General features: G+C 42.2%; 1 protein-coding gene across 4 annotated transcripts in view; it reads right to left on the bottom strand.

Annotated features, from left to right (window-relative positions):
* Positions 1 to 12,201, bottom strand: part of ANK3 (ankyrin 3) — a 972,780-nt gene that overhangs the window by 34,339 nt on the left and 926,240 nt on the right. For all 4 annotated transcript variants that reach the window (XM_033941649.1, XM_033941646.1, XM_033941647.1 and 1 more), the window contains 3 exons: positions 8,614 to 8,700; positions 1,398 to 1,481; positions 1,210 to 1,269 (listed from right to left, as the gene is read on the bottom strand). In XM_033941649.1, coding sequence (XP_033797540.1) covers positions 1,210 to 1,269; positions 1,398 to 1,481; positions 8,614 to 8,700 — 231 coding nt within the window. The remainder of the gene's footprint in view (positions 1 to 1,209; positions 1,270 to 1,397; positions 1,482 to 8,613; positions 8,701 to 12,201) is intronic.

Raw genomic sequence — 12,201 nt, 5'->3', positions numbered from 1 at the left:
CAATGCTCATTGAGTTCCTATGAGTGTCGGGAGCAGTGCGGACCATTCAGTGCGGCTCCCTGCGCTAGAAACTGCTATCGCAGTTTCGTAAAAGAGGGGGTTTGTATTGTCACACTCCTTTCTTTTTTAAATACACTATTTCTTGGTACAGGCATTTTTTTCCTTTAAGGTCTTCTGAGAGCAGGCAGCTGACCACTAGTTAACAATATTGGTTTAATGGCATGTTTCATTTAAGTTACAGTTTCAGAGGCATATTCTATACATGGTTCCCCCCCAAATTGGTGCTATTTAGAACAGCACTTAGATTCTATAAAAGGTACGCACACCTTATAGAATCGCACTAAGTGCCAGTGCGTGTCACAGTTTTTAGGCACACCCATTTAGGCCAAGGAAAACCAGGCCTAAATATCTGTGCCTAAACTATGTGTGCATTGGGCATATTCTATGACAGGGTACATAAATACCTTATTGTTTCTTTGGTTTATATTGCAATCTGCTCAGAGCTGTGGATGACTGGGGTAGATATTTGTTTAAATAACTCTTTGAGGATCTTTCCTTTATATTAATAGACTCTCCTGCTGTCCCTAATCTGGTCACTGCAGCAACAGTCGTAAGGCTGGGATTCAGGCACCAGGGGTCCTTCCAGGACCTTGTATCACAGGCTTTACCTCCAGCTGTCAGATACCACTCTTCATGATGACCATACTTTCTTCTTCAAACCCCCCAGAGGCTATGTTGTCTCAGAAGTATCTCCAGCCTATTGAGGCTGCTACCTTCTTTCTCCTGCTGGTTATACCTGTCCCTTGCTCCTTAGCCAGAGAAATGCTCTCACTGTCTTTTCAGGAAAGATAATGTGCACTCAAAACTATAATTTGCTTTAGAAACTCTACTTTATATAGTCAGTGTAACGTCATATTGTGTGAGCAATGATTTTTGTGGAAAAGAACTGTTTCACAAAATACAGTAACAGAAAAGCTATTGTGAATCTACCAAATTCCACGATAAATCAGACCTGACATTTGAACACTGAAGCCTTTAAAGTACATTCATTCTGGAGGCAGCCTGACATGGTAGATCTTTCCATTTCAAATGTACCACTTGTCAAAAGCAGCAAACAACGTCAGCCTTTTAGCAAGATGCCAGTGTTAAGCAGGCACAGCACAATTCATATTTTGCACTTTCAGCCCTTGGTAAAGAATTCTCCATTACCATTTCACCACCTTTTCTCCCATGTGGGATGACAACACGCCTGACTACTTTCCGGATGACCTGTGTGATGTAACAGTTGAAAAAAAGTTTTCTTTAGACCGTAGGAAGAACTATTCCAATTTTAGTTGTCTGAAATTAAATATACACACGATAAAAAAAAAAACATGGAAAAGACCCTTTAATATTACTTTTCTTGTGATGATGTTGCCTTCTCCATCACTAAACTGCTCTTCTAGAACAGTTTCGCCGGGAATGTTTTTGGCCTCCTCACCCTAAAGAATGTGGTATAAAGTTATATGAAGAGCATGTATTGTTTTCACATGCTATGTACATTTTTGTTTCCACACCATGCCACACGACAAACACATGCCGAGTTTCTTTTTAAAACTTCCATGCCAGAAGAGTAAAACCAGAACCTGGCTGCTATGTGCATTAGTGTTATGGGAGATAATTACAGGCAAGGTTGTAGACACAACTGCTGAAATACTGCCTCCTTTACTGTTTCATAAAGTCAGGCCTCTCCCATTCCCACCTTTGCCCCCCATCCTCAACACAAGAGTTCAGCAAAGACCCAGCAGGTCAAACTATAATTTCAAACCAAAACATAAGATTAAATCTGGAAAGCAATTTTTAAACAACTAAAGCAAATAAAAGTCAGAAAAAGGTTAGCCAAAATTCATGAGAGTTAGCTTGAACTAATTTATAATGTGTTTTTCATCATTTCATGACAAACAATTGAAAAGCTATTTATTAAACTAAAACTGATACTGTAAGTTTCCTGTTCCTCTGAGAACCTATAAACTCCATGGATGTATATAAAGAATGGTACATAAATTTATGTCTTAAGAGTCACAAAATCAACCTTCTGAACTTCTGTAGCATAGCTAGAATGTAGAAACAGGAATGCCAATCTGTGAGCTTAACCTCTAATTTCAAGGCCTCAAGGCTTTTCCACCAAATCTCATCTGAGTTTCCAAATTTTAATGTATAGGTACTGCGTTTTAATTTATTCACTTAATTTTGATTCATTCACAATCTCAGTTTTCATATCACTGGTGACAACTATCACACACCTGTAAATTCCAGGAAATCTTCAACAATACCCAGAGATTCTTATTAATAAAAGGCCTCTTATATCAAGTTGCACTAGAGGTTTTTAGCATGAACTGGCATAGTAAATGCTCTGACACTCATAGAATTCCTATGAGCGTTGGAAACACTTACCTCACCTACCCACATTCAAAACCTCTAGCGCTGCTTGATAAATGGTGAGCGGGTGGGGGGGGGGGGGGGTGGAGGGAGTTTATTTCTGCACATCATAGTGTTGCCAATTTTTGACATGAAAAATTTTAAAATAAAATCATAATTATCTACTCTTCAGAAAATTTATTTAAAAAGCCTTTTCAAATATATATTTTGTATATACCTAACATCTGGAATAGATTTTCAGTGCAGAGCTGGCCTGACAGCTCAGTGGCAGTGCTGTGCATTGCTATTCAGGGGGCCTGGTTTGATTTCCAGCTGAAGTATTCTGTGCCACAAGTTGGCCATGTTATAGATGCTATGAATGCTCACAGCTCGGGGGGAGGGAGACATAATTATTGAGCAACAGTAGCATCAAGTTACTGGATAGGACCCATAATTGTCTGCCAAATTTACCCCCCCACCTTTTTACAAAACCATACAAGAGGTTTGTAATGACAGCTGGTGTGCTGAATGCATTGCACTGCTCTGAAGCAAATAGGATCTCTATGACCGTCGGAACAGCGCAGAGCATTCTGTGCACCAGCCAGCGCTAAAAACCTCTTACATGGTTTTATAAAAGGGGAGGGTTAATGTGCATATTTAAATGAGAAAATAAAGCTTACCTGCTAATTTATTTTTCTCGAGTCTCTTCAGACCAGTCCACATGCATGGGTATATGCTGTCCTGCCAGCAGATGGAGACTGAGAGCTAATGATTCAATGCCTTCACCCTAAACAGCAGCACTTCCCAAACTGTGGGTCATGAAACCCTGCATGTTGGTTTGGGGTTGCAACCTGGGCAGGCACTACATAGGCGTATCATTATAATGTGCCTCAGTGTGGTCACTGGTATTGCTGCAGTTACAGTCATAGAGTCAGGGCCGGAAAAAGTTTGAGCAGAACAGCTATGAAGAATCCTGTGCAGTCTGCAACTAGTCTGTGTTTCTATTGACAAAGCCTAGATGCAATTACATTCCCGAGGAAATAAACAATTTTATAAATAGAATTACGAGAACTGGTCCTAGCAGAGCATTCTTTCTCTCCAATTTCCATTTCCTGACTTCCTTCACTGATCCTAAAGAGGGTTTGGATTGGCCTAGAGAGACTCAAGGAAAGAAAATTAGCAGTTAAGCTCTAATTTCTTTTAAAAAAATCATCCCTCCAGACTAGTCCAGATGCATGGGAAACATTAAAGCAGTACCTGAGTGTGATCTTCTGACAGAGCACTCGGCCCAAAAGCCACATTGTGGCATATTGCACATCCAACCTATAGTGCCACACAAAGGAATGCAATGATGACCCTGTGGCTGCCCTACAAATGTCTTATGGAGGAATTAAGCTGTACTCCACCCAGAACACTGCCTGCACACCTGTGGAATGCACCTTCAATGCACTGAGCAGCTGATGGCCCCCAACTATGTGCACTGATGCTATAGACTCTTTACCTTGCAATGGTGTCTTTAGAGACCATCTCTCCTTTGTAGCACCCCCAAACAGAACAAACAGCTGATACAAATGCCTAAACTCCTCAGTTCTCCTCAGATAACACAGCAGGGCCCTCCAAACATCCACCCTATACCCTTCAAACATCCAGTACAGAACCAACCCTTCTGTAATCTGTTCTGGATTTTTTTGTATAGGTTTATGTTTAGTTTCACTTCCTATTACATTACTAAGAAGTGAGTTGCTAATATTGTTTACGTCACTATCTTTACTACCATCACATCTTGTTTTGCTAGGGGTGGCCTCCATAATTGTATTTCATACATACACCACCCCCACCTTCTAGTTTAAATGCCTAGAATAGTGGAGCGGCATAATAATAATAATAATTTAAAAAGTCTAAATCTGTTTTGGGCTTTAGTTGCTAGTCGTCCAAAGTCCATTCTCGAAAAATACATCCAAAATATTTTTTTTTTCGAGAATCATCTATCTTTATACCCCATTCTCGTCCAAAAAATTGTCCAAGCCTAAAATGCCTAGAAAAAGATCTTTTAGACTTGGGAGGGACCAGCAAAGTAAAGGACTGGTCACCCAGAAATGGCAACAGAGTAGTGAGGCACCTTACAGAGCACTGCTGTGAACTTCACAAAAAGGGTGCCACAGAAAGATCTCACCACAACTCCCTTATAGGTCATGGTGAGCCCCCCAAAACCTACTATATCCACCTATCTACCACCCCAATAGCCCTTATGGCTGCAGGTGGCACCTATATGGCAGTATAGTAGGGTTTTAGGGGTTTTGGTGGGTGCACATTTTTCACCATGAATGCAGTGGTTAGAGTGGTTTATGGGCCTGGGTCCTCCTCTCTATGGTTCACTAGCCCACCCCCCAGACTACTTAAGACACCTCTGTGCAGCTCTACTAGGCTTTTCTATGCCAGGTGCTGATGTTCTGGAGGCAGGAATGCACTTTTTTATTCTGAATTTTATGGTGGTGGTGGTGATCAGTGATCACTGGGAGAGTGTGTGGGGGTCTATACTTTGACCCTGCAGTGGTTATCTGGTCACTTTAGATACCTTCTGGGCATTTAGACCTGTTTTTAAATCGCCTAAGTCACAACGTATAAGTTCCATCTAGGAAGTCTCATTGAACTTTTGATTATTGCTGCACGACGACTACGTCTAGGTCAGCCCACATCCCGCCTACCTCTTGCCCTAACCACTCCTTCAAAAAACCCTTTTTCACTCTGGGTGTACAGCGGCACTGGAAAGGTGTAAGCTGTTTTTAGATACATCTGAAACTCGTTTCGATTATTGGAACTTGGACACTTTGCCCTGGACCATCAGTTGGAAGGCCAGAAGGGTAAGCCAGATGGCATTCACTTCTATGATCAGCAAAACTACTTCTTTCTTTGATTCTCATCCTGAGCCATTCTGGTTCATCTAGCCCAGTATCTTGTTTCCACAGTGGCCAAATCCAGGTCACAAGTACCTACCAGAAACCTAGATAGTAGCAACATTCTATGCTATTGAAATCTGGTGTAAATACAGGTGTGCAAGTTAGGCATGGATCCCAAGTATTCAATAATATTGCATGCATATTTAGTGAGGACCCAGAGGTCATGTCCCCTTTTCTGCATGAAATGTATTTGCAAATGAATCTTTATAGAATACCACTTAACAAGATGCACATGCAAATCCAAACTATTGCCAATTCATGTAAACACTAATTAGTGCACTGACACTAATTGGCTCATTAGCCAATTTAGTTGTGTGCACATCTCAGGAAATGACACAATATTGTGTGTGTAAATTTGTGTGCCATTTACAGAATCTGGGTGCATAACTGTGAGGGGGTGTACATATGGGCGGACTATGGGAGTGTCGCCAACTGATGTGGGTAACACAGAATGCTATCAGTTGCAGTCACTGAATGGAGCACTTGTGCCAGTCATTGACCTGTCAAAAGTGTGCGCACCTATATTTTGGCATGCCAATATGACTTTGTGCTAGTTTTCTATGCCGGCTTTTGGCATCTAGTTATAGAATTGCTCCAATAGACTGTAGAAATTTAATAATCAAAAAGCAGTATCTACTTTGACAAAATATACTTTCATAACGTTACTGGAAATCTGTGGATTTTTTTTTTTACTAATTTTTTGTAAATGTCCTTATAGTTCTTTTGTTCTTGAGAGTCAGGGCCAATTGGGTTTTTTTTTTCATTTTAGCCTTTTCTAATCAACCACAATTATCCATTTAGGTTAGCTACAAAGAAAAAAAGACAGGCTAAAACTTGAACAGATATTATCAACTGTCAGAGAAATAAAACTGCAGCAAGCCAAGACAAGCAACTGCAGAAAATACAGAAAATCCCCCACCTAAAAAAGAAAACCCACAACAAACCCCAGTACGTAAGTCTGAAGTATGCAGTATTCATAATTTTCTTCATGAGCAATGCCGGGGTGGGGGGTGAGTATGAGGAGATGTCTTGGGGTTCTTACTTGTTAGGAATACCCAGGATTCACCAACTAAAGAAATTAGGAGCTGCAGTTGCAGTGTTGCCACCTCCACCACAGGAGAAGTAGCTGGAGCTTATAATGCCAGCACTACAAGCATTTGTAATTGCAAGAGCCTGCCAAAATTAATAAAACAACTTGCATGAAACCTCACAAGCTACATTATTCATGGAAAAATAATGTCACTTCAAGAGGTGTCATTATTTTTCATCCCCAGGTGTACTGGGCTGCTAATGTGTGGTTTGATGCTCCCGAGTAGGAACTTAAGAGTTAGTGCTCTAAAAAAAAGTCCTACCTAACTCTTGATTCCCTTTGCAAAGATGCCCCAACCCTCCTGGCATCTATTAAAGGTCTCCCTGAGTAGTAGTGATGATCAGGAATGAGCCCAGATGTTCGTTATCTTGGAACTCCTGCTCTCAAAATGGCAGCCTCAACCCCCTTATAGCAGTTTTGTCATATTACTGCTAGGAGGTCCTTCTCAAATCTAGCTACTTTTCTATGTCTTCCTTTCCTATCTATCCATGTGCACCATCTCCTCCCTCTCTCTGTCCTTCCTCTCCCCTCCATCCATGCGTACATCTTCTACCTCTTTCTTCTCCTTCATTCCCATCTAACCATAAACAGTATTTCTTCCATATCTCTTCCCTTCTCTACCTGTGCACCATCTCCTCACCCTCTTTCCTCTTCCCATGATCTGACATCTCTGTCTTCCCCCTTCCCCCCTCCTATAGTCTGACAACTTTTTCCTCTCCTTTCTACAGTCTGGCATCTCTCTCCTCTCCTTCCCTTCCCTCCCCCCCACCATTGTCTAGCATCTCTCTGTCCTCCACCCCTCCCCCTACCTTAGTCTGGAATCTCTCTTTTCCTTCCATTCCTTTCCCTGATCTGGCATCTCTTTCCTTTTCACTCCTCCTCCTTTCAGTGGTCTGACATCTTTCTCCCCCTACCCGCTTCCCATGATCTGGTATCTCTCTCTTCTCCTTCCCGTAGTCTGGCAGATCTCTCTCCCCTCTTTCACTTCCATTCTTTGGTCTGGCATCCCTCTTTCTCCTTCCATTCTCTTTCCTCCTCCTATGGTCTGGTATCTCTGTCCTCTTGCTCTGGAGGTCTGGAATCTTTCTTTCCCTTCCCTCCCCATTCCCACAGTCCAACATCTCTCTACTACCCTTCCCCAGCGATTTTCTCCTACAGGATCCAGTGCTTTCTTACTTTTCTTGTTCTTGGCAGTGCTGCACCCTCACTCTTTGGGCCACAGGCAGCATGAGTGAAGTAAACTCACTGCCTTCGGCAGCCCTAGAAGCTTTCCTTTTGCTACAGCTTCCTACCTATTCAGGGACAGGAAGCTATAGCAGAGGGAAAGCTTCCAAGGTCACTGAAGGCAGCATATTTAATTCACTAACGCTGCCTGCGGCCCAGAGAGTGAGAGTGCAACGTTGCTGGGAACAAGAAGAGTGAAAAAGTACTGGGTCCTGCTGAGGAGGGATGGAATTCCAGACAGGCTGTATGGGCCACCTAAGAGGTCTCTGAGGGCCACCAATGGTTCGCAGGCCCTGCAATGAAGACCATTGTCCTCCTTGGTTAATTTTGGAAGGGACTAGAGGTATTCTGAGAGTAATGCTAAAAAGTAATTGGATTTCATTGCTATTCATCCCTATTGAGTTAACAGAAACTCTTAAATCTTTCCTAAACTGAAGTGGATAATTTATCTGTATAAGTTTAGGACTGCATATACAGTGATCTGACTTAATGGGATAAAGCATGATCCCATTAATGTTAAGCAACTTTGTTCCTGCCAAATATCAGCTCTATAACTCCTAAGGTAGGGACGTTCTCAGCCCTGTTTACGATTTTCAGTTCAATCACAATTTGCAAATCAATCCAGTTCTTGAGCCAACCGTATGCAGGATCATCACATAAATATTCACTGTGGCCATTTTGAAAACTAAGCCTGTTTGTGGCGCTTGGCGACAGGCCTTGGAAACCCCTATTTTAATGTGTGTTTAATGGTGCTATTACAGTAGGTTTGTGACAAAATCCTGCCAGGTGCTATATTTTATCATATTTAATTAATCACAAAAACATATGAGGAATGGAAAACACTATATTTTAAGAAAGCTAAGATATGTTAATTTCTACGTTTGTACTGCACTCCAAGAATCAATCCATGCAAACACAAAGACTAAAACAGGAAACACTGGATACCTTGAGAATCACTCGACGTCGAATAATTCTTGTAGTGATGCTCTGTTCCTCATCGGAGCTTGTCTCCCATTCACTGTCACTACATTTCTGATAAAGGTATTTTTAGCACATTTTATCAGTAGACTTAGGAAGAGGAAAACAGCGTTTGGAAACAGTAATGAAAGAACTATCCTACTACTGATTATTCATGTTCATAGAAGGAGGAAAATGTTAAAAGGGCAGGTAAAGCAGTTTTTTATGTGCTCATATTGCCATTTAAAAAACTGCCAGGACAATATATGCTCAAACCTATGGGCATATAGCTTGCAAGTGCATAGGTTTATCTAATCTGAACTGAGGAGCTCAAAGTAGGGAGATGGCTTGAGAAAGTGTTACTGTTTAAGAGCATATGGTACTTTAATAAAATATGCAAACAAACCAAGAATTTGTATGTGTGAAATAGCAGGTACATATATGTATGTGAACTCTCTGTGGGGTAAATTTCAAGGAACTATATGCATGCACTTTAGTTTAGAGAACTGATGCAGCTTGAGAGGGGGTTGTTATCAGTGTGGGCTACTGTTAAGGTTCTTTAAGCACAGGATCCCCATTTTATGCAATGAGACCCTGTGATAAAATAACCTGACTTAGAAGCCAATATCGATAACTTCTCCCCTTAATGAACATACCTGTCATACAGTTCAGGCAACCTGTTGTAAAACTATCTTAACAGAGAACAACTTGTTGCCTGGAAGCTAAAATTTTGCATTTGTGCTTGATGTGAAAAAGAAAAAAAAGTGAATTTATAATGACAAAGCTCACACCCAAGAGTTGATTCACTGGCTTTAACTTGAGATATGGTCTTGCAGAAGTTACAACAGTTTGGCATTCAAGAAGCCTTCCTCAGGGGTCGGCCCAGTAGATGGCGCTCATTGAGAGACTCTTCAAATGACAAGGCTTAAAGGCTGGTAAAGCTGGATTGAAAAGGGCATATAAACCACCAAAGACGCCATGGAAACTTGCACCCATTATTAATGTTAAGCCTTAAGCCTGTGACAGCAATAAAGTTTTCTTTTGATTTACACTGCACCCTGTGTTTGTGGGGTTCCTAGTCTGTTCGCCAGGCATGCTGCCACAGGATCCAATTCTGTTTCATAAATTTGTGAGTAACATTGCTGAAGGGTTAGAAGGAAAAGTTTTCATTTTTACAGATGACATGAAGATTTACAACAGAGTAGATACCCTGGTCAGCATAAGTGATCTACAAATATTAGAAGAATGGTCTAATGGTTGTCAGTTAAAATTTAAGCAGAAGAAGCGCAAAAAAATACACTTGGGGAATAGAAATCTAAAGGAGTTATATGTGTTAGGGGTGAGAAGTTGAGATGCATGGATCAAGAGAGGGACTTTCAGATAGAAGATATAGTGAGCCGCATTGACAGGATCATCGACAGCATGGAAGAGGAAGATACGACAGTGGTGATCCACGTGGGGACAAACAACATGAGCAACAGGAACTATAGCAGGGAAGGATTGAAGGACCAGTTCCGGATGCTAGGAGGGAATCTGAAGACCAGAACGCCGGTACCCAGGGATGACAAGAAGAGGCAGACGGAGCTGCAAGCAGTCAATGCATGGATGGGGCGCTGGTGTGAGGAAGAAGGATTCACTTTTGTGCGCAACTAGACGACGTTCTGGGGGAAGAGCAAGCTATTCAGGAAGGATGGACTCCACTTCAGTGGAGACGGAACGAGGCTACTTGCAAGCAACATCAAGAGAGAAATTGAGAAGTTTTTAAACTAGGAAGAAGGGGAAAGCAGACAGTCGACCAAGAGTCGATGGTTCGGGAACCCGTATACCCAGAGAATACCGTGCAGGAAGATAGTGGGGAAGACTCACAATATCATAGGCAAGACAGAAATCCTGACAGATTAAAAGGGACACAAGAGGGAAGGAAATGTAAGAAAGTACAGGCGGCAAACTTAAGTGTATGTACACAAACTCAAGGAACCTAAGGAATAAGATGAGGGAATTGGAAGTTATGGCACAAAAAGATAACCTTGACATCATCGGCATCACAGAAACATGGTAGAAGGGGGAAAACGTCTGGGACACTGTGCTACCAGGATACAAGCTATACCACAGAGATAGAGTAAGTCAAAAAGGTGGGGGTATTGCCCTATACATCAAAGAGGGAATTGAGTTTACCAGAGAGAACATGCCGGAAATGAAAAATAAGGTAGAGTCTCTATGGGTCAAAATTCCAGGAACAAATGGAATGGAAACGAAGATCAGCATCTACTACCGACTCCCAGGGCAGTCCAAAGAAATTGATGGAGAAATGACGGACAAGATTAAACGCAACTGCAAGGGAGGCAATGCAGTTATCATGGGTGACTTCAATTATCCGGGGATAGACTGTAACCTAGGCACCTCTGGCTGCAGTAGGGAGACCAAGTTCCTGGATGCTGTAGGTGACTGCTTCCTGGAACAACTTGTCAAGGAAAATACAAGAGGAAATGCAATTCTGGACTTAATTCTAAATGGACTACAAGGACTGGTGCAAGTAGAAGTAGAAGGGACGCTGGGAAACAGTGATCACAATATGGACCGCTTCAACCTGGACATAGGGGCAAAACATCAATCCAGAACGACAGCCACGGCACTGAACTTCCGAAAAGGGAATTACGAGGGGATGAGACTCATGGTAGGGAAGAAGATTAAGAAGAGGATAAGCACTGTAAAAACGCTAGAGCAAGCATGGTCCCTTTTTAAGGACACAGTCACCAAGGCACAAAATCTATATATACCGCGTATCAACAAGGGATCCAAGAGAAAAAAGAACAAGGAACCGTCGTGGCTCACTGTAGCGGTGAAGGAAGCAATCAGAGGCAAGAAGACTTTGTTTAAGGAATGGAAAAGGTCAAAAACGGAAGAAAACTAGAAAAAGCACAAACATCATCAAAGCAGGTGCCATAAGGTGGTAAGAGGGGCCAAAAGATACTATGAGGAAAATATAGCCAAGGAAGCAAAAAACATCAAGCCATTCTTTCAATATATTAAGGGGAAACAACCCGCGAAGGAAGCGGTGGGGCCGCTGAATGACCATGGAATAAAGGGAGTGCTAAAGGAGGACAAAGCCATCGCTGACAAACTGAACACATTTTTTGAATCTGTATTTATTGAAGAGGATATACACAACATACCCGGAAGCCGACAAGCTATACGTAGGAAATGAAGACGGGAAACTGACAGGGTTGATGCCAGTCTAGAAGAGGTATGCAGGCAGATTGATAAGCTTAAAATGATAAATCCCCGGGACTGTATGGCATCCATCCGAGGGTAATCAAGGAACTGAAAGGGGCTATAGCTGAACTGCTTCAACTAATAGCCAATCTGTCGATCAAATCAGGAAGGATTCCGAAGACTGGAAAGTGGCAAATGTTGGTTTGCGGAAGTTTCGCCCCCCACATTTCGCCCCCAGCAATTCGCCCCTCACATTTCGCCCCCCACATTTCGCCCCCAGGTATGTTTCGCCCCCGGAAGTTTCGCCCCCACACATTTCGCCCCCCGGATGTTTTGCCCCCACACATTTCGCCCCCGCACATT

This window comes from Geotrypetes seraphini, chromosome 4 (assembly GCF_902459505.1).
Source record: "Geotrypetes seraphini chromosome 4, aGeoSer1.1, whole genome shotgun sequence".
Lineage (NCBI taxonomy): Eukaryota > Metazoa > Chordata > Amphibia > Gymnophiona > Dermophiidae > Geotrypetes > Geotrypetes seraphini.
The sequence above is the reverse complement of the archived record's forward strand: the minus strand, read 5'-3'. Positions and strand labels throughout refer to the sequence as shown.